The sequence below is a fragment of the Pieris napi genome, chromosome 12 (assembly GCF_905475465.1).
Source record: "Pieris napi chromosome 12, ilPieNapi1.2, whole genome shotgun sequence".
In the NCBI taxonomy this organism is placed as follows: Eukaryota; Metazoa; Arthropoda; class Insecta; order Lepidoptera; family Pieridae; genus Pieris; species Pieris napi.
This window is the reverse complement of record NC_062245.1, coordinates 12879421-12907371: the sequence shown is the minus strand read 5'-3', so window position 1 is coordinate 12907371 and position 27951 is coordinate 12879421. Positions and strand designations below refer to the sequence as shown.

Here is a 27951-nt window from a genome sequence, read left to right as displayed (position 1 = left end):
AATTCTTCGCAACAAAGATTTTGTTCGGCTGACTTTCGAAACGTGAAAAGTAAATTGTGTGTTTATCTTTAGCACTCGATACAAATACAATTAACTAATCATACTCATATTGAACTCGTAGGGATTTATTTTAAATTGAACATTGTTTATTTTCAAGGTAAGCTCCCTCGAAGAAGCTCCTTATAAGTTTGATAGATTAGACATCTAGATTTTTATGTAGATATATAGAAAGAAATAAAATTAAAGTGTAATATACTCGTATATATAAATTATTCGTAAATAGGAAATAGTAGGTATTTAATAATGTTATTACTCATATTTATGTTGTCTATGCTGTCTTAAAACTAACAATCGAATTTCAACTTTTTTTAATTATTATTTTCACCGATCAATCTCCTTCGTGCCTTCTCCATCTACAGGACACTGGTGAAGTACCTTGAGCCCAGTTGGCACAACTAAAAGCCATTTAAAAAAAAATCTATAACGAAGTTTTGAAGAATTCGTTATGTAAGTGTAGGTAGTTAGTCTTATTCGTTAAACATTTCTGAAGATACAAATTTCAAGGAAAAATCCTTGACATATCCTTGTTTCAGATATTGTGGCAAGTTTGATCTAGAAATTTGATATTTATCAGCAGTTTCTTTTATCTTTCCACCTTTTGACACATTTTCAATACGTGCAATTAAATGCACGTTAAATTATATGTTTCAGAATTTCGCGTCCTATACCTATATATGTGTTCTTAAACATAAACGGCATCTTTCTGAAATAAAAATAGTATAACAATTTTAACAAAATCAGGTAAAATACATATAAACTGTATATATGTCAACGGAATACAACTAAATTGCGGATTTCCTAGGAAATTTATAAACTTGCGGATTTTGTAATATTCCGGTGATACATACATAAAATAGGTGGGAGAATTGGGCGTGCCCAAACCTCCTTCTTAATAAGTGGTAATTGTTCTCTTTTCATATTAATTTTACTTCTTTTTTCTTTTTCTTTGTTTAATTACTTTGGAACCACACAAACTTAGCGTAATTAATTTAATTTGGGGTCGTCCGTGTCTTTCGACTGCCCAACTGTATGATGCTACTAAAGTATCAACAAGACAATAATTATGGCAATAAAGTAGGTATGTACAATGTACATACAAAAAAAGGGTGCGTGTACTTATGTACGCGCGTAAGTTATACTCCTTTGGCATGATTAAAAATAGTTTTTGATTGCATTCAAATAATTAATTACAATTAAATAATCAAAGACTGGAAAAGGAGTCATTTAGTTTAGTCAAGTTTAGTTTACATTTGTAAAAAAAATAAATAAATATTTATTATTATTCTCTTACATTAAGTGTAACATAAATTCTATTATTATTCGAATGTTGTTTTTAAATTATGTGGGCAACTTCATTCTGTTAATTTTGTGTCACGGTGCGCGCGCATCGTAAAATTGTCTCATAAATTTTTCATAACGCGCCTAAAGAAGTATAACTTCAAAAAGTGCTGTGACTTATTTTTAAGTAGTGAATATGACAGTTGAACTTATTAACAATATTTAAAATAAAACCAGAGACCAGATTAAAAAAATTGCTTGGTACAATCTGAGGTATGGCAGAGTAACAGTTACAAAGGCTTATGAAGTGAGTTGTTGCCAGACCGATGATGGGACTCTGATATTTACTATCAAGGGGGGAAGATACCAGACACACCAGCAAGAAACTAGAGGAAAATATCAAGAATAGTGGATTGTTCATATCTGAAAGACAGCCAATGCTTGGAGATTGGAATATGTCAAGTCAGCATTGTTCAGATAAAATGTCCTATAAGCAACAAATCTTTTCTCACTTATATTAAAAATTTTATTTATTTATTTATTTATTTATTCCATATAATTATTCTATCTTTACAGCAATTACTAATTCGATAGAACGACACAATATTTTACCCACACCAATTAACCTAAATACAAAACATTAACAGAAATATATTTAAGTACCTAAATCTTATAACTAATAATATAGGAAGCAACTCTTGTGAACTCAGCCAGTGTGCAAACAAATAAGTCTACCTTAATAGAAATCTTATTTAATATGTGTATTGCTCGCGTGAGTGGTGCTTCGCTAACCAAGTTGGAATGTGCGCGCGGTACATCCAAAAGTTGAGACTTCCGCCTCAGGTTTCTACTTGGTACCCGTAGACTCAGTCTCTCCATTATGTCCGGATTATGAACCCGACCCGTAAGTATCTTAAATATATACACCGACAAGGCTAGCTCTCTTCTGAGGCGTAGCTGGTCATATCCCACCATACCCAGAACAAACAGGGTCGGGTACATAAGTGGATACATAGGATACACTCCGTACAGTCTCTTGTAGAGGTACCGGGCGAATTTATTTTGTATTCGCTCTAGCATGAGACTGTATTTAGCCTCATATGGGGCCCACACCATTGCATTGCATTCCAAGTGACTTCTGACTAACGCATTGTATAAAATTTTAATCGCATTCATATTTGTGAAGCCACAAGCTATTCGCAATATGAACCCCAAATTTCTGTATGCCTTTTTACATGTTTTATCGACGTGTTGCGCAAACCCAAGATTGGCATTAAAATATATTCCTAGATCCTTAACCTCCGATACTCTAGCCAACGTAAGACCACTAATAGTATAATTGTATCGAGTGGGAAATCGAGCTCTCGAGAAAGATATGACTTTGCATTTCGCCAAATTAAACTCTAATCTATTTCTCCCGCTCCAATTTACCACTCGATCAATGTCTTCCTGCAGCCGCATACAGTCGTCTGTACTTTCTATGGGCATGTAAAGTTTGATATCATCAGCGAAGAGCAAGCACTTTGCATTCTTGACAACTTATGGTAGGTCATTCAGCATTATCATAAATTCCATCGGTCCCAAATTACTGCCCTGTGTCACGCCTGATCTCGTAAAGTAAGCCTCTGACCTACACCCAGCGTATTCCACGTATTGCGTTCGATCTTCCATAAAGCTAGCCATGAAGTTCAATAAGTGTGGAGTGCATCCTACCTGTGCAAACTTCTGCAAAAGCACGTCGTTATCGACCAAATCAAACGCTTTTTTAATATCGAAATAGGCAGCGTCCACCTGCTTTCCACTGTCCAGTACTGGGCTAATATTAGCCATATAATTTAAGAGGTTGCTAGTGGTACTCCTCGTAGACCGAAACCCGTGTTGAGCTTCTGAGAGTTGGGAACTCACTTGATTAAGTATGCACTTTTGAAGTGCCGTTTCCAACACCTTCGCCGGACTTGACAATATAGCTATCGGCCTATACTGTTCTACTTTATCGCGGCATCCTACTTTAGGAACTGGAATTACCCGACTGCTTTTCCAACATGTGGGAAATGTTGCTGCTTTCAGACACAGGTTATACATGTGTAGCAGTGGTTCAGCAAGTACAACGCCACAATCTCTCAAGATATAAGGCGGTATACCGTCCGGACCTGCTGCCTTTTTTGGCTTAAGTCGCTTAAGTGCCTCCTGTATATCACTTAACTGTAAGCTCCCAACGTGGACTCTTGCAGCCCCGTTTGAACAACCCGCTCCGGCAACAGCTGCGCTGACGTCAAGCTTTGGCTTTTGCGTAACATAAACAGAGCTAAAATACTCGGCAAATGCTTTAACACTCCTATCCGGCGGTAGTACCTCTCCGTTCTCAATAATACCTGATGGTTCTCTATTGACTCTGTTACTATTAATAAATCTCCAGAATGACTTGGGATCTTCAATCACATTTGATTCAACAGCCTTAGTATATTTTTTTTTTTTATATAAAAATAAAAAAATAAGAAACCCAGCAAGAAATGCTTTCCCCAGATACAAATTCAACAGAAATTTTTCCACTAATAAAAAGTAGAATATTATTAAATTTTATAATATGTCTGTCCGGCTTTCTTGAAATGTTGGCAATCCCAAGTGTATCTGTTAATACTTCTAACAGTACAGATTAGAAAAAAATGAGAATTTTCATACATTGTTTTATTTAATAAGGGAATCTTGTAAATTAATCAAACCACAAGCTATAGTTGTCTAGTTGGTATATAATTTTGTTGGCTATACATCCTGGTTTTATATGTATTTTGTTGTTAATCTAAAATAAATGTTCATATTATGGCCTGTAGTATAACGAGAAAAAGTTATTATATAATACATACATTAATACTAAAATACTCAGACATAGCATATGAATACATCTGTAGAATGCTGTTCTCACTCAAGCTGTTCTATAAAATGAAATTGTTAAAATCATAAAAACTTATTTTAGATGTTGTGTTGATTCTACAAAATTGTTTAGGTAGTTTGTATGGTAATATGACAGGCATTTGATTGTTATGAAACATGAGTACATCCCTCTGGAGAGTTTCAAAGTGTGATAAGATTTCCTTTAATCTGCCAGAGCCTATTTTATAAATAATTGTAGTATAGTTCAGGTTTTATATTTCCAAATTGCATGAAGCATACATCCCTTTGTTAAATTTAAGATCACTTCTACTTATTATATATTTATTATACAGTAGAATATTTAGAACTTCTAATTAAGTTCATTAACAACTGCTTTCACACTTGAAATATACATGATGGTACATTTTATTTTATGATTTATATAGTTATTGTTTTTCTAGTAAGAATAGTAAATTACCAAAATAACAAGTGTCTAATATTATTTACAGTTTATATAATTTATTTTTTCAAAATAAAGTCCAATATCAAATATGTACAATGTACGTACCATATAAAAATCAATAAAGAAGGAATTTTTCAATACATTGATGACAGGTGTGACTGGTGCACCCAAGGACTTATAGCATTTTATCTGGTTTTAATTTTTGTCCTGAAAAATAAACATTTAAATTTTAGTATGTTACTTCTGATATAGGTACTACACTGATAAGTATCATGAACAAAAATCATATGATTTGGCAATGACTCAATTTGAGTTTACAAAATGCAACTAGGATGTTCGAATTTCAGAAAACTGTAACTTAAAGGAAAAGAAGAAATATTTACCTGAACAAATTGCTGATATTCTTGATATTTTCATATTTAACTGCGTCTACAACTTATCCTCGCATTGATACGATTTAAAATTGTTTAAATATAAACTAAAAATCAAATTAAACAATATTAACTCTAGTTTAATTCATTACAGTTTTACGAAAACGATTAAAATGCTTTTTAGCATGATAAAATGACAATTATTTAATCATTAAAAAAAAGTTATCGTTAAAACGTCCAATATAATATTATTATACATATTTCATATTTGAATTTTGACACAATAGCCGATAGCGCCGAAATTGGTTGTCGACACCGACAGTAATTGTCATTTTCATAAAATTTTAATTGTTTAATTTTATTTTTTTTATTAGTTTCAATTTGATATATAATTAATAAATGTACGTTATGAACGTATAAATGTATCGAAGTCATACACTACGAAGAAGTGCGACTAGGTGGGCAACGGCCCCCTTTTTTTTTTTTAAACTTTATGTAAATTGCCGTGATGTAGGCGATATTTTATTTAAATAACAAGTAAACGAAATGTTTTCCCAAAAATCAATTCAAAATAATTTCATTAAAAATACTATCGGCCAAATTTTGATAGGCAACTTGGTAGATATACATTCTCCTAATTATAAATATACAAAAAAATTGGTTTTCAGCAAATAACCGATGAGCGCACTAATCCTGCAGCCGGATCTCGTAGTTCGTACTACATAATACTAGTAGTTGCGGTCTGCGAATCTTTGAGATATAGTTAAATATAATAATAATAATTAAGCCTCATTCCTTGAAAAATTTACAAAAAGTTACAAAATATACACACACACACACAAAATACATACAAATATATGTATATATATATATATATATATATATATATACATGAGAACCTCTTAGTGAGTATAGGCCTCCTCTAATTGACTCCATCTCTCTCTGTTTAGAGCATTTTCTCCCAATCCTCTCTACCAACTTTCTTAAGCTCGTCGGCCCACCGTGCAAGAGGGCGACCACGATTTCTTTTTCCTGGTGGCCCTTTCCACTTTGTTACCCTCTTTGTCCAAAATTGTATTAATAGTTATATATATGTCACCGTAAAATTGTAAAAACCGTTAGATTGTAATCTATCTCGCAAGGTGCGATCCGTTTCATAATATTATGTCGGTTTCACTTCGATAGATTACAATCTACCGAATAATAATACGTTAAATTGTAAGCAGTGCGTTGAGGTTTACAATCTTTCGACAGTTCACAATCTCGCGAGATAGATTATAATCTAACGGTGTTTACAATTTTGCGGTGACATAATATACACTAAGTACCAGTCGTTCCATAGTGCAAAATTTTGCATACTTGATGTAATAAACACCGTGAAACACTTTAATATAAATTACTTAAGTTCTAAACTTATATATAATTTAGTTTTGTAAGAAATTAAAGTGCGCAGCATTGAGCTGCTACACTGTTGTAATATTATAAATTTTATTTTAATTAAATTAATTATTTCAACTTTTTTAGATCTCCGGTGGCAACTTAAACATAATTATTTAATAATCGCTATTTGTTGTATTTTACATTTTTTTTTGTTATTTTGAGATATCAATAAAAACATTATAATATTAGTCGTAATGCAGCAAGGCTTTGTGCCTACTCATAATAATATGGAATGATTTATAAATATTTATTAAAGTCATTATTATTAATTAAAACCTGTCAACATCCGTGACTGCCATACAGGCCGAAGTTGCTCGAGCCTCGAAGGTTGCTCGGGCCTTGGCAATATCTGTGACTTCGTACAGTTTAATGTGCATTTGTATTATCTATGGTAAATCTTAATTTGGAAATTTGAGGTTAGTTAGTGACTAGTGTACAACTGTACAATTAACACTACGATTTGTAGCTCGTTATTTATACTTATAAATCTGATTTCAGTTCTTAGTTATATTCATTGTTGGCATTTTCAAACTATATATATTTACAGATTTTTTATAATACAATAATAATGGCCGTAGCGTACGGTATACATTTGGGAAATAGCTCTGGATCCTTGGGTGCTTTAGCAAATGGTACATCTTCGGTATTGGCAAATGATGCGGGGGATAGAGTGACTCCAGCTATAGTAGCCTTACATGGTTCTGAGTGGGAGGTCGGTTTACCTGCGAAATCAGGTCAAGCTTCTTCAAAATCCATAATAAAACATAACAAAAGGCTTATGAACTGTGACTGGAACGACGAAGACCTTAACTTTGTTGAAAAATCGTCCTCATGTCGTATTCAAAATGAAGAAAAATTAGTGTATGAGTTTGAAACATCTGAAACAAAGATATATTCAAGTCCTGACAGTATAGCTACAAAGATTTATGCAAAGCTTTTTACTATTGCAAGCCATTCTGTTAAAGATGAGGGTGATTTAAAGTTAGTATTAGCTGCTCCACTGCATTGGTCACACTCAAGTCGTGAAAGACTAGTGAAATGTGCTGAACTCGCGGGCTTTGAGGTGTTGCAAGTAATAAGTGAACCAGCTGCGGCTTGCTTGGCCTATAACATAGAAGAATCTATTAATGATATTAATGTGTTAGTTTACAGACTTGGGGGCTCTACTTGTGATGCCTCCATAATAAAAATATCAAATGGTTTTATTAGCATTGAAAAGAATATTTATAGAAGTGACCTGGGTGGGCAGTGGCTTACTAAAGACTTGGCAGATTTTATTGCACAAGAGTTTAAACAAAGGTGGAAACTAGATCCTCAAGAAAGCCGTAGAGCTATGGCTAAACTTTTACATCATGCTGACAATTGTAAGCATGTCTTGTCAACCTTAAATTCTGCTCATGTATTTATTGAGTCTTTAGTAGATGGTGTTGATTGGAGTCAGAATGTTTCTCGAGCAAGATTTGAAAATATAATATCATCAAAAATTTCTTCTTATATTGAACCAGCTCAAAAGCTTATTGAGACATATGGTGAATCCATAAGTAAAATTGTTCTATGCGGTGGAAGTATGAAAATTCCAAAGTTGCAGTCGGCAATTGCAAATTTGCTTCCAAATGCTGAAATATTGTCTGGAATTAACCCAGATGAGGTTATTGCAGTGGGATGTGCTAAACAAGCTGGAATGATTTTAGATTTTCCAAATTTATCTCTCACTGATGTTAATACTGAGGTGGAATTTTTAGGCCAAGACATTTATCTTAAATATTTAGATCAGACTGTTAAACTTTTTAAAGAAGGAACACCACTGTATACACAATTTACTTGTGATATAGAAACACCTAAGGATTTAAAAAACATTAGTTTTTCCTTGCATACTTTGCCAGGGGAGGATGAATTTGCAAAAGAAGAATTCAACATAGAACATTTAAATAAACCTTTTAAGTTAAAAGCAGTACTTCATGATTCAAATTTTATGTTACAAGTTGAATGACAAATTAATTAAATATATTTTAAACCATTCTTTGCTGTTTTATTTTTATCCCTGTACTGAAAAATTAATCTTCATAATACCCTGGAACAAATTAATTAAAGGTGGACTAGCGAGCGACTATGATGATTGCTGATGCCTGATACCGGATACGTCTACCGATGTACAATGTAGTTGGTTAGGTGGCGCTTTAAGCAATTCTTAACCCCGAATCTTAGTCCATTATTATCGTATTGCCTTCAAACCGGTTTTTAGTAACCGCAACGGCAGCAGATTTACTTATAACTCATAATTTAGATATATAAATTGTGTTATATGGCTTATTCAGAGTTAGTAAGTAACTAAGTAGTAACTACTAGGATGATAGGAGAATTAATATTATAAAGGTTTTTTTTTCCCTTTCTTGGCCTGCACGGTTTGTGCGTCAGCCATGCAAAAAAGTTAGGAACTAGGAAGTGCGTTATTAGATTTATTTTATTGGATTAGAAATTGGAGCGGAATTTGGAAAAGGATCAGATAAATTTATTATATTATAAGTACATAAATGGTTATAATATTTTATATTGTTATGAAAAATAAAACTGGCTAAAATTCTATATACATCAATATTGCAGAGATAAAGGTAAAAGGTTTCTAAATTCATGTAAATAAACTAATAAATAAATTATAAAAAAAAAAAAAATTCTAAATTCATGCGTCATGTTTGACATTTTGAACAGCTGTCAGTAATTTAACATATGGCGGGAAACTTAAGGTTTCAGCTAAAAAACTTCAATTGTGAAAATAAAGAACAAGGTGCGAATTATTTATTCAACTGAACAATGGAGGAAAATAAAACTGAAATAAAAAAATCTTTAGATGGTCGACTACAGAATATTTTAAACCAGTTTTCAAAATGTAAAAAGGTACTTTGTTAAGGGTACATTTCTGTTTATTGTTTTCATAACAATATTTTTACTAGATGATAAGAATTGTGTGGCCTGCGCTGTACTTGCGTAGATATTTGAATTGGTTTAAAAAATTAAATTTTACAATTTAATATTCAACAGATCTTTATGAACGAAGGCGAGGAATGCAAAAATCTTAAAGAAATCAACACAAAGTTACTAATAGAATTAAAGGAAGCAAGGGAGTTAGAAAAATCTCACCGTTATCATTTAATGTCATCGCGTGAAATGATCGCCAATTTACAGGAGACAGTTTCTCAGTTGGTTTATCTTAAACGGGATGTAAAAAAGATGAAAGATGAACTAGTTTCTAAAGATTCTATTCTAGACACATTGGAGAAGGTTAGTTTTTAAAGTGTACTTTTGTACTCCTCATTATTAGTAAGTTCATACTTAAAACAATCATCAAATAATAAAAAATATATATTAACGTATTCCCGTTACAAGGTGATAGGGGTGGCTATTTGTAATAATTTTAACTCCCGTATGTATTTATGCAAAAGTGTACCATTTTTGAGATACTTATCATGTTTTTTGGCTTTGTGTGACCTATTGTGATAATTTATGTTATCCTCCTAACGAATTATCAATAACCCTCTAAATTTACAGGAAAAAGAAAATGTTTTGAGGAAACATAACGAAGTCTTAATAGAATTACGAGCCGCACACGACAAAGAAATGAAGGACTTAGCGCAGGATAACAACAGGAGAGGTAACTCACTTGACTTCAAAGTATTATTTTTTTGCTTTTAAAGTAGATATAAAAAACATATATATAAATAAATCGAATTCTTTAATAGTTTGCATTTCCACGATTTCATATTTCTTTTTAAACAGCTCGAGAGGTTCAAATAGATTTCGATACGCAAATCGCTCAAATGACGTTTGTCGCCGAAGAATTGCGCAACAGGATCAAACAAATGGAAAACGAACATCAAGAGAAAGTCGGTATTGTTTAAATATTCTCGATAATTTGTTAGATACTGTTTTATTGCGAAAATTAAATGAAAATATAGATGAATGCGGTGGTGCTGGAGGACGAGGCGAAGCTCCAGCGGCAGGTCGGGCTCCGGGAGCGAGCCACGAAAGAGGCCGAAGCCTCTCGGGCCCATCTCCACGCCTATCGGAGGGTGAGGCTTTGCGCCGTCTGTGATTACGCATCTAATTGTGCAACGCATTACTTGAATTGAATTCGCTCTAATAAGTCCGAAGCGAGTTTTGTCAGAAGGCAATACATAACAATAACCCGTTCCAGTTTACCCACTAATTAAGAATCATATCAATTATCAGTCCATCAAATTGCACTGAAACGAGGCGGCGTGACTCGTTAGCTGTATTTTTTGTGAAATTTAGCTCTCTCTCTCTCTAGTTTAAATTACTCTTTAATTAACACAGAATACAAAATATTGAGAAAGATTTCTTACATTTTGTAATGTCTTGAAGGCTTTTTTAATTTTAAAGTCATAGATAAGTGTCGTTCACTAGGTATATATTATGTTTCGAAAAATTTTCTCACAAGAGACATTGACGAATTTGGTGACCGCCGACCGTTTCCAATATGTCAATTTTGAAATTACAGAAATTAGAAATCCTAGAAGAGAAAGTTAAGCAGAGTCAGTTCAAGGAATACCTAGCTCAGAACATATACACTCCAGAACGCGAGGGTAAAGCGGAACGGCCCTATTCCGTTGAGACGAATACGACGTACGGGTACAATACACCCGGACCGCTCACGACACAGGCTACTCATTCGGACAACAAGTCCGAGACGAACGAGAAGAAAGGCCCGTTCAACATCGTTAAGAAGAGGAAGCTGTACACCGACAAGGGATTCTTGAACATGTAATGGTTCACTTGATTGTATGATTAATAAATGCTATGTTCAGAATAAAGTGCATATTAATCGATTATTCCCCTCACTTTCACTGCGCAGGGCATTTACCCTGCGGCTCTTATCTCACGGTCGGTAGCATCGACAGGTGTACATGCACACAGACCATACGTCCGACAAAATTGTGTCCCGCGGCGACTACTGCGTCTTCAAATTTATAGCCTCTGAGATGTTTTTAAGGATTAAGGATGATCCATAAATTCGAAGCTAGCTGCTTGAATGGCAGCCATCGCAACTCGAGACTTATGCGCGGGGCCGTTATCTCGGTGAAACAAAACAACTAGTTTGCCACGACATTGCCTGCGTACAAAGTCCCCGAAATACTGGCTCCATAATTTAAGTATTCGATCATTACCACCCCTCGTCTGTCCAAGGAAAAACTAGCCCATGATCTTACCGGCGGATGGAATCGTCTTAAATTTCTTCGGAGTTGGAGATGACGGCCTCTTTCAAGTCCATAGTTATAAATCGAGCTTTATGAAATTCTGTCTCGTTTGGTTCTGTGCGTTAGAAAGCATTTTGGGTACCCGGCGCCCTGACACTTTATTCATAATATTCAAATGGTTGTGTATATTGTGATGAACACTTTCTATCATTCTCATCACATAAATATTATTTTTTTCTGCTATAAAAAACAGTCTCATAAGATGAACCGTCAGGACAATGTTTTTAACTTATTTATTATTTCTTCAGTTACTACTGATGTACGAGTAGGGCGTCCCGTGCGGGCTCGGCACACCGACCGGCAATAGCAATCATAGTATACGGAGGAGCCCCTCATGTTGCTCTCAAGGCCTCGCGCGAAATTAAATTTAACCCTTTTTAAAAAAATTTAAAGAAAGCCTTCGGCCGCGACGCTAACAAATTATATAATTTATTTTTAAAAATCAAAAGATGATTGCTATCTTTTCTTATTATTAATTATTATATTTAATGTCTGGCTATGCCTGACAGTATATTTTTTCTTTCATACATTCTGTATCGCATGATCACTATTTAGTGAACACCGCTCGTAGATATTAACATGATATGTTCATCAATGAACCAATTCGGAATGTAGTTAAATGTTTTCTATTATTATACTTATCTACTTCTTGTGGCTAATTTTGTGGTAACGGTACTTTAGTTCAGTTATATATCATACCCAATCATTATAATAATTAAGCAAGCAATAAATGGAACAGTAACTTAGTACTGATAAATCATTTATTTTTTAATTATTCTAACGAAATTAAAAGAGCATTTATAAGCAGACAAGCTGACTGTTGTGCGTTTCCCTTGAAATAATTATCGGTTCGTAGGTCGTATAAGAAACAAACTTAGAGCGTTGACTTTTGTGGTTCCCAGTACTTAAACTATAATTTGTAAAATGTCATTTGGATTGGTATTCGAGAAAGTACGTTATTGCAATCTTAACCACTAATAATGTTACTATCGTAAACAGAAAATCGTGAGACCTCTCACTTTTTCGCATACAACCGTGTGGTTAAATGAAATACGCAGTTTATTGTTTTTTAAATTGCAAAACCGTACAAATTCTCCTTTTATGAGAAACCGGTGAATAAACCTTTTAATTTTTTTTATTATTTAATTTGTTCTAAAGTAGTTCGTTTGAAGCGATAAACATGATATTGTTCCTAATACATACGTTAAACATGACAAATATTAAATTTTTAACAAAGTTACCATTGACATCTTTCGATTGAATAGATAATATGTATGTATTAGGAATGCATTGAATTTAACTAACTCCGTAACAAAAGTGTGGTTTGGATATGGGTTTATATTTGGTCTATGATATCCCGAGCATTCGTCTCCAGTACCACATTTCGAAATACCACACCCTTGATTTAACTAAATTTGTTACTTATGGTCAGATCCAGGCCGCCGTTATATAATTCACATTATACTGCATTTCGAATATTAACTACATTATTAAAGGGAAAATAATCTAGGCCATTAAACTTTCTTTGGTATATTTATTCTAAACTAAGGAATATTGATAATACTTATAATAATATATATTTTGTTACACGAATATTTGTGCATCTAAGCACTAACTACGACTACAGTATATACAATGAATTATGGTTTTAATGATTGCGAATAAGCCTGTCCAAAGTGTTCCAGCTGCAGGAGTAATCGATCTGTAAATGTCCGTACCTCGAAAGGTGGAAATTGTTAGGAGCCGCGTGAGGCATCGGGTGAGCCCAATCCTCATAGTTCTGGGGTAAACTCTCGTACGCATCTGCCATCCTGCGAGGAAAGATTATTTATTACCATATGTGCTGATAACATATTTTTTTTAGAATTGGGGGCAAACGGGCAGGAGGCTCATCTGATGTTAAGTGATACCGCCGCCCATGGACACACTCAATGCCAGAGTGAGTTGCCAGCCTTTTAAGAATTGGCACGCTCTTTCTTGAAGGACCCTATTCGAATTGTTTCGGAAATACTTCAGTGGGCAGCTGGTCCACATAGTGGTAAAAACTGCCTTAAAAACACTCAGTTGTGGAACGATGATGAAACTCAGCTGCATGTATCAATCTGAACATCTCCTCTGAACACTCTCCACGGTAAATATGATAGAAGATGCAGAGTGACCTCACATCTCTACGTAACACCAAGGGATCAAGCCGCTCGGAAAAGGATTAGTCGTCGACGATTCGAATGGCTCTTCGTTGAATACGGCTCAAGCCGAAGGAGCTGGTACTGGGGATCTCCCGCCCAGAGGAGATTATAAAACGTTCACGATGTTGAATATATATAATTTGTGTACTATTTTATATCTTCGTGGAGAAGGTGAGAAGTGAGTGAGTTGGAATGTTGTGAAATAATTAATTCGGCTCTACGCAGAGCTAATGCTCATCGCATGTAAAATTCAACCTTTATTTCGCGTTTCACCTACATACCACAAGGTAATTACAGAAGATATTAAGTTACTCGCAATTGTTGTGATCTCTCGAGCATGTCAATACAATGTGATAGCACGGATTAGATAACCATTCAGCGGGTAACTTCGTTGCGACTTTGCTGCAAATCGCGAGCATTATGATCGTGTTATGAATGTAAGTGAGGCCGATGATGTGACTTTCTAAACCTTGTTGGGTTTACGTAAGCGACAGGTATAATATTTACATATTTTTAATATGTATATCGTACCGTACACACGTTTATCGTAAATATGTACTACTTTGTGATCTGTAGAAGTTTGAACCTATTCCTTCGCGTGATGGACATTGCCAGGGTCAATGTTAGGAACGAGTTTCTCTTAGTTTATAAGAAACGAACAACATTTCTCACAGATTCAACTTTCATTTGTAGTAAACAAAAACTCACGCACGTTCACACGATGGATGGTAGCCTGCGCGTCATTTTGTGTGCGGAATGAGACCTATAATAACAGCTCTACACTACGAATAGCATTATGTTTTTGCACGCATTTTACGGGAACGGGATGCGAAGATGTTTTATATATATATTCTTAATATTTATTATAACTTTTAATTCGAACCACCAAGAGTCAACAAAAGTAAAACCAATGGCATTAGTAAAATATTCCAGAAACCTAAATGATACTTACTATTTCATCACACGTAAATCTAAATAATTTAAATACGATACGTATTCATATAATTTCAGGAAACTAATTAATTATTCGAATGTAGCTACACAAAGACATTTCACGCGATACTTAGTGAAATTCAAACAGTGCGATATGTGTATCAATAAATACAATAATACATCTTGTTGTAGGACACCCTCACCTTGACTGTCTTCTACTCCTGTGACCACTTGCTGGTATATATTCAGGGTGAAGTGATAAGGACACTCGAGGTCGCAGAGCTACGTAACCAGGCGGTGGCACCGGGAGAGGACCATACATGCTTTCATACACCAAAGGATGAGGTATGAATTGAGGTTCTTCTACGTACATGGACCGTCTTCTTTCTGCTAATATATTTTTAAAATTATAGAAGATGTGCGCTATTTAAAATTTAGATTGTTTAAATAAATGTGAGATCATTGTATTGAAGCATCCTTGACACAATTAAAACGCACAATAATTTAGATTAAGATCAGGTTACATAGTAAAGAATACTAACCCACGGGTCTTGGGGTGTACACCGGCACATCGTGAGCATCTGGCAGTACACATCTCGATCTTCTTCGGCCATAAATTTCCTCTGGGTTAAGGGGGCGTTTTTGTGGTTTCTCCTCCGAAGAGTCATAATTTTTTGTTGGGACATAGTAAAAGCTTGCACTGACGGGTTCACCAGCGAAGGAGTTGAACTGCTCTTGACCGGAATCTGGAGAGTTTCCGGGAATCCTCGCTATAGCATCACTGTCCCATGGATCCAGATACATTCTATTAGTGGACTGTGGAGACCGATCGTCTTCTTCGCTGTCAAAATCGACTGCGGTCCAGTATGGGCTGTTGGCGTGTCCTGGCATTTTTTATTTATTTTTTAGGGAATAGGTATCGTAAAAATAATTTATTGTATACTTGGCAAAATAGCTGAGCACTTTTCAATCACTAAACTCGTTCTACCCATACTTGGTAGTATTGTAGTTCAAAATCGTTTGTTTGCTAACACTTTTTATTATTCGTATCACGCCACTCACAGACCTCGACCAAGTATCATAATTCATAAGTATATTAACACTAGCCGACTGCTAAAGAATTTGTGATGCTTGCGTGCGCACACCGCGACACCTTCGTTTAAATGAAATTAATGCTTAGACTTCTCACTTCAGAACTAGAAGCGACTGCTGATTGAGCAAGGCGATGGAAGCGAACTTGCATATTTTATTATTTAACTAGGTACACGGGTTTTCTAAATCATTAATTTTTGTGTTTTAAGTCTTCACAGAGTTGCCAACAATAATCGCTATCCTTTATTTAGCTCAAACAACTGCTCAAGATTCTCACACGTTTTTTTTTAGATGCACGGACCACAGGCAACAGCCACTGAGGCATAAGTATTGCCATTGTGATACTCCATGATGTGAATTCGTAATTGTCAGCTCCAGTTTCATGATTACTTCAGGAATATAATTACACCAGTGAACCCTCTTGAAAGAAATATTCCGCGAAACCTTTTTCACGATGCCACGAATATGTCGTCTCTGGATCCTACAGATATTTGTCTTGCAATCGTGATCCTAAGATTTGTGAAGCATCCTTTGATAGATCCAAGCCTCTCCTAAGTAATTAAGTTCAGTTGAGCCTATATCAGGATTGAATTCAGTCTTCATCGGTTTTTTCGTTTGTACTTTCGTCTGATGATTGCTGTTGGTTGGTATAAAGAAATGATAGAGGAATGGGAATCCCTGGTCCATGGTAAATCGGGATACTAAATAGTATGTTTATTTTAATGAAATAATTTTAATGCTATTTAGGAAATATCAATAACATACGTCTTTGCTCCAGTACAAAGCAACTCACAAGTTTTTTTTTTTAATTTTGTGAAAAATCCTGACGTGATGGGCTAAACCAATTAATATTCAGAATTAGCGTAGGTACGCTAATGCAGGTGCATTAGCTAAGGACATTTATCAAATTCAAAACACCAAAAATCATGTCGGCCTGTGTTTATTGACCTATTAATAAATGACCTACCATTTCTTGTAAAGGAGCTTCACGAGATAGTACTGTTTGCTGATGCCACTTCGCTTTTATTTAAAGTGAAACGACAAAATCCATCACTTGATAACGTAAACAGTGCCATCTCCAGTGTAGTTCACTGGTTTAATACAAATAATGTTAAGTTAAACGAAAAGAAGACAAAATGTGTTAAATTTGTAACTACAAATGTAAAAAGTAGTCATTCTCAAATAATAATTAAAGACGAGGAAATAGACTTTGTTGATAATGCGGTGTTCTTGGGAATTACTTTAGATAGTAAACTCCAGTGGGGCCGACACATAGAAGGTCTTTCGAATAGGCTAAGTTCCGCAGCGTTCGCAGTAAAAAAGATACGCGATCTTACGGATGAGAACACATAGTTCATAGTATAATGTCATATGGTGTTATTTTGTGGGGTAATGCAGCTGACATTAAATCGATATTTGTAGTGCAAAAGCGGGCTATAAGAGCGATCTGTGGGTTGTCCCCACGGGAGTCGGTCCGAAGCAAATTTAAGGAATTACATATTTTGACTCTGGGAAGTCAATACATTTATGAGAATATTTTGTATGTGCGGAAAAATATAGATATCTTTAAAAAGAATAGTAGCTTCCATAATTATAGTACTCGTAATAAAGACAAAATTAGCGCACCAACCAGAAGGCTGCATAACTTTTGGCTTTGGTCAGATCACATGCCGCTGGTTATTGAGTGTAGTTTAGATATGGTTGTTAGAAAACGAATACATTTAAATAACTATAATAATGCAGTGGTTTGGGGGGAAAGAACACATGAACAAATATTAATGTATCAGAGAGAATGTCATGACAGGTTGAGACAAATTGACTTTCCTCCTGAATTTCGTTATTGTAGTGATAAGCTATGTAGTAATCTTAGTCATAGAAAAGTAATTAATAAGCTATATGACAATATTATTCTGGCCCTTTCGGCATCTTCTGTTAAAACTTGTAAGTCAGTACAAAAAAAGAAAAAACCGATTGTAGGTTGGAATAAGCATGTACAAGGGCATCACAGAGAGGCCAGGCAAAAATTTGGCCTATGGTTAGAGCACGGTAAGCCTTTACAAGGAAAGTTATATGAAGAAATGATTTTGAGTCGTAAAATTTTTAAGTCACGCTTGAGATGGTGCCAAAATAACGAAGACCAAATAAAAATGGATATTTTGGCTGCTCATCACGCTAAGAATGATTTTCGGTCTTTTTGGAAATGTACTAATAGATTAAAAGATAAGTCGGGCCTCCCTGTGAGTGTCAACGGAGTGTGTGAGCCCAAGGAAATTGGTGATCTATTTGCTAATTACTTTACAGTTAAATCGCCGATTGGGCCCTCACAGTCGAGGCTAGATGCTGTGACCCAGTGTAAAGGTGGCATAAGTTTGAAACCTTCTATTAAAGAAATAGATAGCACTATAAAGTCTATGGTTAGAGGTAAGTCACCGGGGTACGACGGTCTCAGCATCGAGCATCTAAAGTTTGCAGGCCCACACTTGCCTCGCGTTCTATTTCTTCTATTTAATGCTTGTATAGCGCATAGTTACATGCCTAGAGATATGATAAGTAGTATTGTAGTTCCTGTTAGTCTATGGAATGTAAATTTGGTGCCTTCAGCAATTATTATAGAATACATTACTTATTGTCTATGATATATCTGGTATCTATGATTTGCTCTGTGTAATATAATTAAGCTTACTTCTTTTTTCGCCATTGTCTGCTTAACATTAAAATATAATTAACAGTGATTAAATAAAATACTCGTTTCATTTAACAGGTTATGGGCCCAGACCACCTGATTTTATTTAAAAACAAAATAGTTAAAGTGAAAAGTGCGAAATTGAGTTCAGTATAACCTCAAAACTCGCCACGCGTTTTTCAATTTACTTCATCAGCAAAAAATGTCTTCAAATAATACGATGGCACTGATTGAAAAGCTGACTGGAAGAGAAAATTATCCTACGTGGAGATTTGCAGTGCAAACCTACCTCGAACATGAGGAATTATGGAGTTGTGTCACCGCGAAAGACAATGAAGCAATTGATCCCAAACTTAACACAAAAGCGAAGTCGAAAATTATCTTATTAGTACATCCCATCAACTATGTACATATACAAGAAGCCAAAACAGCTAAAGAAGTTTGGAATAATTTAGCCAAAGCTTTCGATGACAAAGGTTTGACACGCCGAGTTGGTCTGTTGAGAGATCTGATCAATACAACACTTGAAAATTGTCTGAACATTGAAGATTATGTTAACAAGATCATGACCACTGCTCACAAGTTAAGAAACATTGGTTTTGAAGTCGATGATGAATGGCTTGGGACTTTATTACTTGCCGGTTTACCAGAAATGTATCAACCAATGATCATGGCACTTGAAAGCTCTGGTGTGACAATTACAGCTGATTCTGTGAAGACTAAGCTTCTGCAAGAAGTAAGAAGCTCTGAGTCTAGTGCATTGTATGTCAAAAGTAAGGGAAATCAGTTTGTCAAACAAGCTCAAGATAAAAATAAAAAAAGTAAAGGTCCAAGGTGCTATGTGTGCAATCAATATGGGCATATAAGCAAATATTGCCGAAGTAAGAAAAAGGAACAGAAGTCTAAGGAGAACACAGATTCTGGGTATGTTGCTGTGTTATCTGCAACAATAAACAATGACAATAACTGGTATATTGATTCTGGAGCATCAATGCATATGACAATGAATCGTAACTTGATTTACGATGAAATTACACCTCCAATTTCCACAATAAGAGTAGCTAATGACAAGAAGCTAGTTGTGAAGGCCTGTGGAAAGGTAAATATTAATGTTGTCAATACACAAGGTAAGTTGGAAACTATCAAGGTACAGAATGTTCTCTATATTCCTGAGTTGGCTACGAATCTTCTCTCTGTCAGTCAGATAATAAATAGTGGCTGTCAAGTACAATTTGACAAACAAGGTTGTAAAATTTTGAATAAAACAAACAAGCAAGTTGCAGCTGCTAAAATGATAAATAATATGTACAGGCTAAATACACATAGTATTCCAGCATACATATCTGCTTCAACAGAAAATGATGATTTCTACTTATGGCATCAGCGTATGGGTCATTTGAACTACACTGACCTGAAGAAGCTGGACACCTGTGCTGAAGGTGTGCAAATGTCCCTGAACAGTAATGTGACCTGTATCTCCTGTATAGAAGGTAAACAAACAAGCTTGCCATTCAAAAGTGCAGGTTTCCGAGCAACAAAATTGCTAGAACTTGTTCACTCCGACGTATGCGGGCCCATGGAAGTGAAGTCACTCGGAAATGCAAGGTATTTTCTTACCTTTACTGATGATTATTCTAGAAAAGTGACTGTTTTCATTTTAAAATCAAAGTCTGAATGTCTTAATAAATTTAAAGAATACAAATGTCTTGTAGAGAACCAACTTGACACTAAAATTAAAGTATTAAGAACCGATAATGGAACTGAGTATATAAATAATGATTTTACTGAATTTTTGAAGTCATCCGGCATACAACATCAAACATCAATTCCATACACGCCTCAACAAAATGGCTTATCTGAACGTATGAACAGGACACTGCTTGAAAAAGCCAGATGTATGTTAATCAATGCTAACTTACAGAAAAACTTGTGGGCTGAAGCAATAATGACAGCAGCATACATAGTGAACCGTTCACCTACACGAGCACTAAATTATATAACACCTGAGGAGATGTGGAGTGGAAGGAAACCTGATGTAAGTCACATGAAAATATTTGGTTGTTATGCAACGGCTCAAATACCTAAAGAGAAAATTAAGAAATGGGACTCTAAATCACAGAAACTTATTTTTGTTGGTTATTGTGAAAATAGTAAAGGATATAGATTATTAGATTCCAAAACAAAAAATGTCATAAAAAGTAGAAATGTAATTTTCCTAGAGAATAGTATAACAAGAAATGTGGTTCCTCTCTCATTGTCAGAATCAGAAAATAAAGAATCAGATCATGTAATTGAAAGTTTTTCAAACCGTGAAGATAACACCACAGATTTGTCATCTCATACACCCGTGGATCACAGCGATGGTTCTGATGACCCTGAGTATGTACCGGAGATGTCAGTGAAGTATCCTCAGAGTTCTAATATTACACTTCGTCCTCGAAATAAAATTAATAAGAACACAGAACCTAAGACTTACCTATGCTCAAGTAATGTACCACTCTCTGTCACACCACAAACATATGCAGAAGCATTGTCATCAAAAGACTCTAACTTGTGGATGAAGTCGATTGAAGAAGAGCTGAAAGCACATAGTGATAATGGTACATGGCAGTTAGTAGAACAGCCACCTGAAGCTAGAGTTATAGGATGTAAATGGGTGTTTCGTATAAAGGATGAAACTGAAGGACTAAGGTACAAAGCAAGGCTATGCGCTAAAGGATTCACACAGAAAAGCGGTATTGACTATACTGAGACATTTGCACCAACTGTCAGGTATGACTCAATTCGCTTACTTTTATCTGTTGCTGCAGAACAGAAAATGTCAATGATACAATTTGATATTAAAACTGCATTTTTATATGGTGAGTTGAAAGAACAGATTTACATGACGCCGCCAGAGGGCCTTACTGTTCAAAAAGATATTGTATGCAAGCTCAAGAAATCTTTGTATGGCTTAAAACAATCACCTAGGTGTTGGAATGCTAAATTTGATAATGTTTTAAAGAAATATGGTTTTAAGAACAGTCATGCTGACAGATGTGTTTATGTGGGCTGCATCAATGGTATTAAAATATATTTATTACTGTATGTGGACGATGGCTTATTACTGTCTACAGATGCCTCTGCTCTTACTCAAGTAATAAATGACTTAAAGAAAGAATTTGATGTAAAGATTTGTAAATCATTACATTTTATAGGAATGCATATAGAAAGATGTGATGATTATATATTTGTGCATCAAAGTACATACATTGAAGATATGCTGAAAAGATTTAACATGTGTGATACCAATACTAATAGCATTCCTGCTGATCCGCATGTTACTTTGGTAAAAAGCACTGAGTCTGATAGCAACAACAAACACATTCCTTACAGAGAAGCTGTGGGTTCTCTCATATTTGCTGCAATAGTGAGCAGACCTGACATCATGTATGCAGTGTCGACAGTTGCTCGCTTCCTCAACAATTATGATCAGATGCATTGGAATGCGGTAAAGTGTATTATTAAGTATTTAAAAGAAACAAAACATTTTGGACTCTGTTTCAGATCAACTCAAAGTAACATACTTGAATGTTACTCTGATGCCAACTATGCCAATGATCCTGACACCAGAAGGTCTATCACTGGTTACATCTTCATGAAAAATGGAGCAGCAGTGACGTGGAGCACTCAACGACAATCGACCGTCGCTCTGTCTACCACTGAGGCAGAGTTTATGGCATCCTGCTGTGCTACAAAAGAAGCTCTCTGGGTTCGGCAGTTAATGCTTGATATTAACGAATATAAACAGAGTTGTATTAATCTTCATATAGATAATCAAAGTGCTATTTGTTTGATCAAGAATAATGATTTTCATAAACGATGTAAACATATTGATATTAAGTATAACTTTGTAAAAGAAAAATACGCACAAAAATTGATAGATTTGAAATATGTTAGTACTAATAGTCAGTTAGCTGATATATTTACAAAAGCTCTATGTAAAGTAAAATTTCAATATTTCAGAGAGAAACTTGGTGTGATTGAGAAACCAAAAATGTAAAGCTATCATATTAATGTGTTGCTCAAGTATGTTTATATAAAGTTTTATAACTAAGCTATTTAATGTTTGGTTTTCATTTGTAAGCTTTAATAGAAGGCTCAAATTTAGTAGGAGTGTTAGTCTATGGAATGTAAATTTGGTGCCTTCAGCAATTATTATAGAATACATTACTTATTGTCTATGATATATCTGGTATCTATGATTTGCTCTGTGTAATATAATTAAGCTTACTTCTTTTTTCGCCATTGTCTGCTTAACATTAAAATATAATTAACAGTGATTAAATAAAATACTCGTTTCATTTAACAGTTCCAATAGTTAAAAATAGGACAGGCGATCTCGCCGATATTCATAACTACAGGCCTATATCTCTGGCAACCATTATATCAAAAGTGTTTGATGGTGTGCTTAACACTCAATTAAGTAAATATATAAAGCCACACGATAACCAATTTGGTTTTAAACCTGGGCTGTCCACAGATGGTGCTATTTTGAGTCTTAAGCATACTATTAACTATTATGTTAAACGTAAGACGCCTGTCTTCGCATGTTTTTTGGATTTGTCCAGGGCATTTGACCTTGTTTCCTATGATCTGCTTTGGAAAAAACTTGAAAAAATCCATTTACCACAGGATACCATAAATATTCTTAAATATTGGTACAAAAGTCAGGTCAATAGTGTGCGTTGGGAGGGTGTCCTGTCAGATCCGTATAGGATGGAGTGTGGGTTGAGGCAAGGTGGGTTGACTTCTCCCATACTTTTTAACTTGTATGTAAATGAGCTGATAGAGGAGTTAACCGGCACCAGAATTGGCTGTAGCGTAGATGGCGTTAACCTTAACAATTTAAGCTATGCTGATGACATGGTGCTGCTTAGCGCTTCTGTCTGCGGGTTAAGAAAATTATTAGCTATTTGTGAAAAATATGCTGCATCCCATGGTCTTATCTATAATGCCAAGAAAAGCCAAGTGATGGTGTTTGAGTCAGGGAGGAGGAGACTACAAAATGTGCCGACGGTTACTATTAACAACTGTGTTTTACAGCGAGTTAGTAAGTTTAAATACCTTGGGCACGTCCTACTCCCCGACCTCAAAGATAATGGCGATATAGAGAGAGAACGAAGAGCGTTGTCGGTGAGAGCAAATATGCTGGCTCGTAGGTTTGTACGTTGTTCTCATGACGTAAAAGTCACATTATTCAGAGCATATTGCACTAACTTCTACACGTGCAGCCTATGGGCCAGTTTTACTCGACAAACATACAACTCGCTTCGGGTGCAGTATAATAACGCATTTAGGATGTTGCTGGGGCTGCCTCGCTTCTGCAGTGCATCAAGAATGTTTGCAGAGGCGCGGGTGGATTGCTTTTTCGCCACTATGCGAAAGCGGTGCGCTTCTTTGGTGCGCCGGGTGCGGGGCAGCTCCAGCAACATCTTACGGATGATAGTCGAAAGAATGGAGTGCCCCTATTTACGACACTGCTCCGACATCTCCGCAGGGCTTTGTTCCTGATAGTTTTTATTTAACTACTTTTTCCTTCTTTTTACTAATTCTCTAACATAGATCTTAAGAAACTATTGTTACTAACACACTAATCAATCAATGGACTGTATTTGTCTGATTAATAAAAATTATTATTATTATAAAACGAGTAATTCTTTCCAAGGCAATTGTATACGTTTTTTCAAGAAAATCCCTAGTGAGATACAAGCTTCGTCAATAAATAAATTTAAATCGTACATTAAAGTAAAACTGCTTGCTAAGGCTTATTATAATATCGTATGATCGTTTAAATGAATATTTAAACGATCCTAGTGCTTGGATATGAGTTGCTCCAGTATATATTATAGGTAACACGACTGAATCTCTCGGCTGCATTTCCAGACTCTGGGGCGATCGTCAACATCCACGACTATTTTAATGTAAAGTGGGAACAAACCGTGATCCATGTGGTATCCAATTATTTTAGTATTACATATTATTATTTTATTATGTAGCCAAGTCCACATTTCAAGGATCGTCATGCTCGCTTAAATGTCATTGCTTGTGGCGCCGTCCATGCGTCGGGTTGTCTCTCTCCCTAAAATATGGCGAGGGGGCCGATGGCTGGCCATGCGTCATACTCGTGAACGGGTGCTACTTGTGGTGACTGGTCGTACTTGAATTCGTGTATGCGGTGATGTTAATTATTTCGACTATGTGTTTGCGTGTTGTTCCCACGAGAATGTAAGTGCGTGCTCCTATTTCACCATGCCTCCTGCTGATAGGGGACAAGTCTTTGTTTTTAATTTATGTTATTATTATTAATTTACTTAAGATGTCATGTGGAACATGGTGTAATGGTTGCAGCTCCTTACAAACGTTGTGTAAAAAAAAAACATGGCGATTAAAAAGAGTGGCGGAGAGTTTATTGCCAGTTCTTCTCTTCCGTTCTACGCCCTTCATTTGAGAACTGGCGGTAAATGTAAAATTAGAAGCATTAATATGTATTTCTTTAATGACGAATCACAAGTGTACATTGTGTTACCTACGTGAATAAATGATTTTTGAATTTGAATTTGAATATTCACTATTAAATACCAATTATATTTAAAATAACAAATATTATTCTTTACCGAGACTCAGATATCCTCCCCGCCTGATACTTCCTGCCTGTCCTACCCGGGGCACAAATTGAAACATTCATTTGTGCCACGGGTGGGGGTTTCCGTGTACTTCAGAGGGTATATCTGTTCTCCTCACCTCGGGACGCTTAAAGGAACGGACCTGGCTGCGCGTAGACTGCGATGACCATCCTACTTTTTCCACCTGTATAGGTCCTGACTGACTCATTGAGCACATCCAAATGGCTACCGATTCCCTACTCAGCTGCGGTTCCGTCCGCCGAAATCGTGATACTGTGCGACTTTAACGCCCACCATGCAGACTGGCTCGGCTTTGATACAACCGATTGTGCTGCGTACTTGTGCCTGTGAGTTGGCTCCGTTTCTAACGTGATTTTCCGGTACTTTTACTCTCTTGGCACTTTCCCGAAGTACTGGAAGACCGCTTCAATACCTCCAATTCCTAAAAGAGGCCATCACTCTTATCCGTCCAACTATCACTCAACAGCTATAACCTCCTTGTTCTCCAAAATAATGGAACCCATTATTAATGGCCAGCTCCTAGTTGATTAGCGATTATCAGTACGGCTTTCATCGTAGTCGTTCAGAAGTGACTTTCTTATATACCTAGGTAACTCTGAAACTGTTTAGAAAATGAAAAACGGCTTAATGTAGAAAGTTGCCATTACTTTTATTGTTTTTCGAAGTAATCTCCGTTCCTCTCTACACATCGTGGCATTCTTCCTTAGGGGTGTCTTCTATGGCATTTTTGTACGCTTTCACCGTATCCTCAGGGCTGGTAAAGCGAATACCTCGAATTGTATCTTTTGTTCTTGGGAATAAATGAGAGTCGCAGGGCGCCAGGTGAGGCCTGTATGGCGGATAGCTCATTATCTCGACACCTGCCATAGTCAAATATTCAACAGTCCTTTTTGCGGAGTGCGCTGAAACAATTTCGTGGTGAAGGAGGATCCTGCTTCGAGGGCGCTGCTGTCGATTTTTCCCAAGACAACAGGCAAATAGCGATTGACATACCAGTCTGCAGTAACTGTCCTTCCATATCCTAGCACAACTGTGGCGAAATGACCTCTCCGACCAAAGAATGAGGCAATCATCTCTTTCCTTGACTTTAAGGCCACCACTGACGATACGTCCATTTAGTAGACTTCCTTTTGTATGCACTCCAAATGGAAATTTATCGAGATACGGTACCATTCACAATACTTCCATTTGGATGCATGGCGTCACTTCGAACTTTGCAATCGTACGGAACGGAAATAAATAATACTATGGATAACAATACTTTACTGGCAGCAGTTGTGTGTATTTTATTAAAAAGACAAAAAAACCTAAGAGAAGGTGGATAAAGGATTGGTTGAAACAAAGAAATACTTTTATTTATTTAATAATATACATATATTTATTTAAAAATAGAAATACTTTTATATTTTTCTATTACTTCCAATACAAAGTCACGCGCGGACAAAGACATTAAAAAAAAATTATAACACTTGACGAATACGCAGCACATGCACCACCATCGACATCAAAACATAAACTGAAACAATAACCTCAAAAAAGTGGACGCCGTTTCGCCCATTCACGGACAATTCGGACTGATTCCATATGGCGTGGCGCACGTTTCTGACATTGACGGACGGCCGCGGATGACGTCCATTTGGCGCATGGATTTCAATCCGTTTGGAAATCCAGAGCTGCCTGACGTCCATCCAAATGGAATATTTTTTTAGCATTCATGGGAAGATTTTGGACGACGACTACTCCATTCGGATTAATGGACGTATCGTCAGTGGCCGCCTTTACTATATTTAGTAACGCCATGACGCTTTTCTGTCAAAATGCTTTTCTCTGGTTGGTTGAGGTGGATCTAGCGGCTTTTGATGCTGTCTTGTCAAAGATCTGGCGTGTTATGAAATGAAACGCAAGAAAAGTACGTAAATTAACTAGGATTTAACTGGTTTGAAAGATAATATATATTATTGGACCATAGAGCTCAAGATACTGAATCCATAGACTACAAAAGCTTTTTTTTTCCAAAACTGGATCTGGCAGAGTTTGTTTCTATACAACACATTTAAATAAGGGCCTCATAGCCTAGTGGTCTTATTAAGTGGCAGCTAGGTGAGGGGTACCGGGTTCGATTCCCAGTTCGAGGGCAAGTTTTAATTTAATTTAAATTTGTTCTCGGCCTTTGGGAGGGTTGTGCGGTACCGGGTGAGTGCTAAAACCGTACATGGAGGACACGGTCGAATTTCTAAGGCAAGCACGAATTATAAAAATCTTATACTTGACGCTGGCTAATGCACAAACCGTGCCAGAGCCATAAAGAAAAAAAAACACATTTAAATCAATACTAATTAATATTAGAAAATATTTGTGAAAAAACTGTGCTCATCAACCTTCCTAAGTGCTTCAATACAATTGAGGTTAACTTTCCGTATGTATTATTAATAATGTCAAAGAAGTATAACTTCTTACGCGCGTATATAAGTACACGCAGCCTTTTTTTTTCTTCATTATATTTCTACATAAACTAATTAAAAAATATATATTATGGTCTTAGTGTATCAACCTTATAGTGTAACCAATAAAATAATCCAAGCTTATTTCATAGAGATGGTAATTAAAAATTCTTAGCATAA

At 35.8% G+C, this 27951-nt stretch overlaps 3 protein-coding genes and 1 long non-coding RNA gene across 5 annotated transcripts; 2 read left to right on the top strand and 2 right to left on the bottom strand.

The window, feature by feature from the left end:
- Window positions 1-282: 282 nt before the first annotated feature.
- LOC125054937 lies at window positions 283-5286 on the bottom strand. The gene is made up of 3 exons (XR_007117797.1): window positions 5053-5286; window positions 4775-4876; window positions 283-763 (listed from the first exon to the last, which is right to left on the bottom strand). It is a non-coding gene; the product is annotated as an uncharacterized LOC125054937 (long non-coding RNA).
- A 1604-nt stretch (window positions 5287-6890) lies between these two features.
- Window positions 6891-8499, top strand: LOC125054613 (heat shock 70 kDa protein 14). Its single transcript, XM_047656619.1, has one exon. The coding sequence runs from the start codon at window positions 7049-7051 to the stop codon at window positions 8468-8470; it is 1422 nt and encodes a 473-aa protein (XP_047512575.1). The 5' UTR covers window positions 6891-7048; the 3' UTR covers window positions 8471-8499.
- A 658-nt stretch (window positions 8500-9157) lies between these two features.
- On the top strand, window positions 9158-11306 carry LOC125054607 (MAR-binding filament-like protein 1). The gene is made up of 6 exons (XM_047656601.1): window positions 9158-9372; window positions 9517-9756; window positions 10024-10126; window positions 10252-10358; window positions 10431-10544; window positions 10994-11306. Exons 1-6 carry the CDS (start codon window positions 9289-9291, stop codon window positions 11258-11260), a joined length of 915 nt encoding a protein of 304 aa, XP_047512557.1. The 5' UTR covers window positions 9158-9288; the 3' UTR covers window positions 11261-11306.
- Window positions 11307-13264: 1958 nt separating this feature from the next.
- Window positions 13265-16764, bottom strand: LOC125054891. 2 transcript variants are annotated; one of them, XM_047657035.1, is made up of 3 exons: window positions 15412-16764; window positions 15073-15256; window positions 13265-13561 (listed from the first exon to the last, which is right to left on the bottom strand). In XM_047657035.1, the coding sequence occupies exons 1-3, from the start codon at window positions 15758-15760 to the stop codon at window positions 13399-13401; spliced, it is 696 nt and encodes a 231-aa protein (XP_047512991.1). In that variant the 5' UTR covers window positions 15761-16764; the 3' UTR covers window positions 13265-13398. The 2 variants fall into 2 exon arrangements, with proteins under 2 accessions (XP_047512991.1, XP_047512990.1); XM_047657034.1 differs by having other exon boundaries at window positions 15073-15259; window positions 15412-16757.
- Between the last annotated feature and the right edge of the window lie 11187 nt (window positions 16765-27951).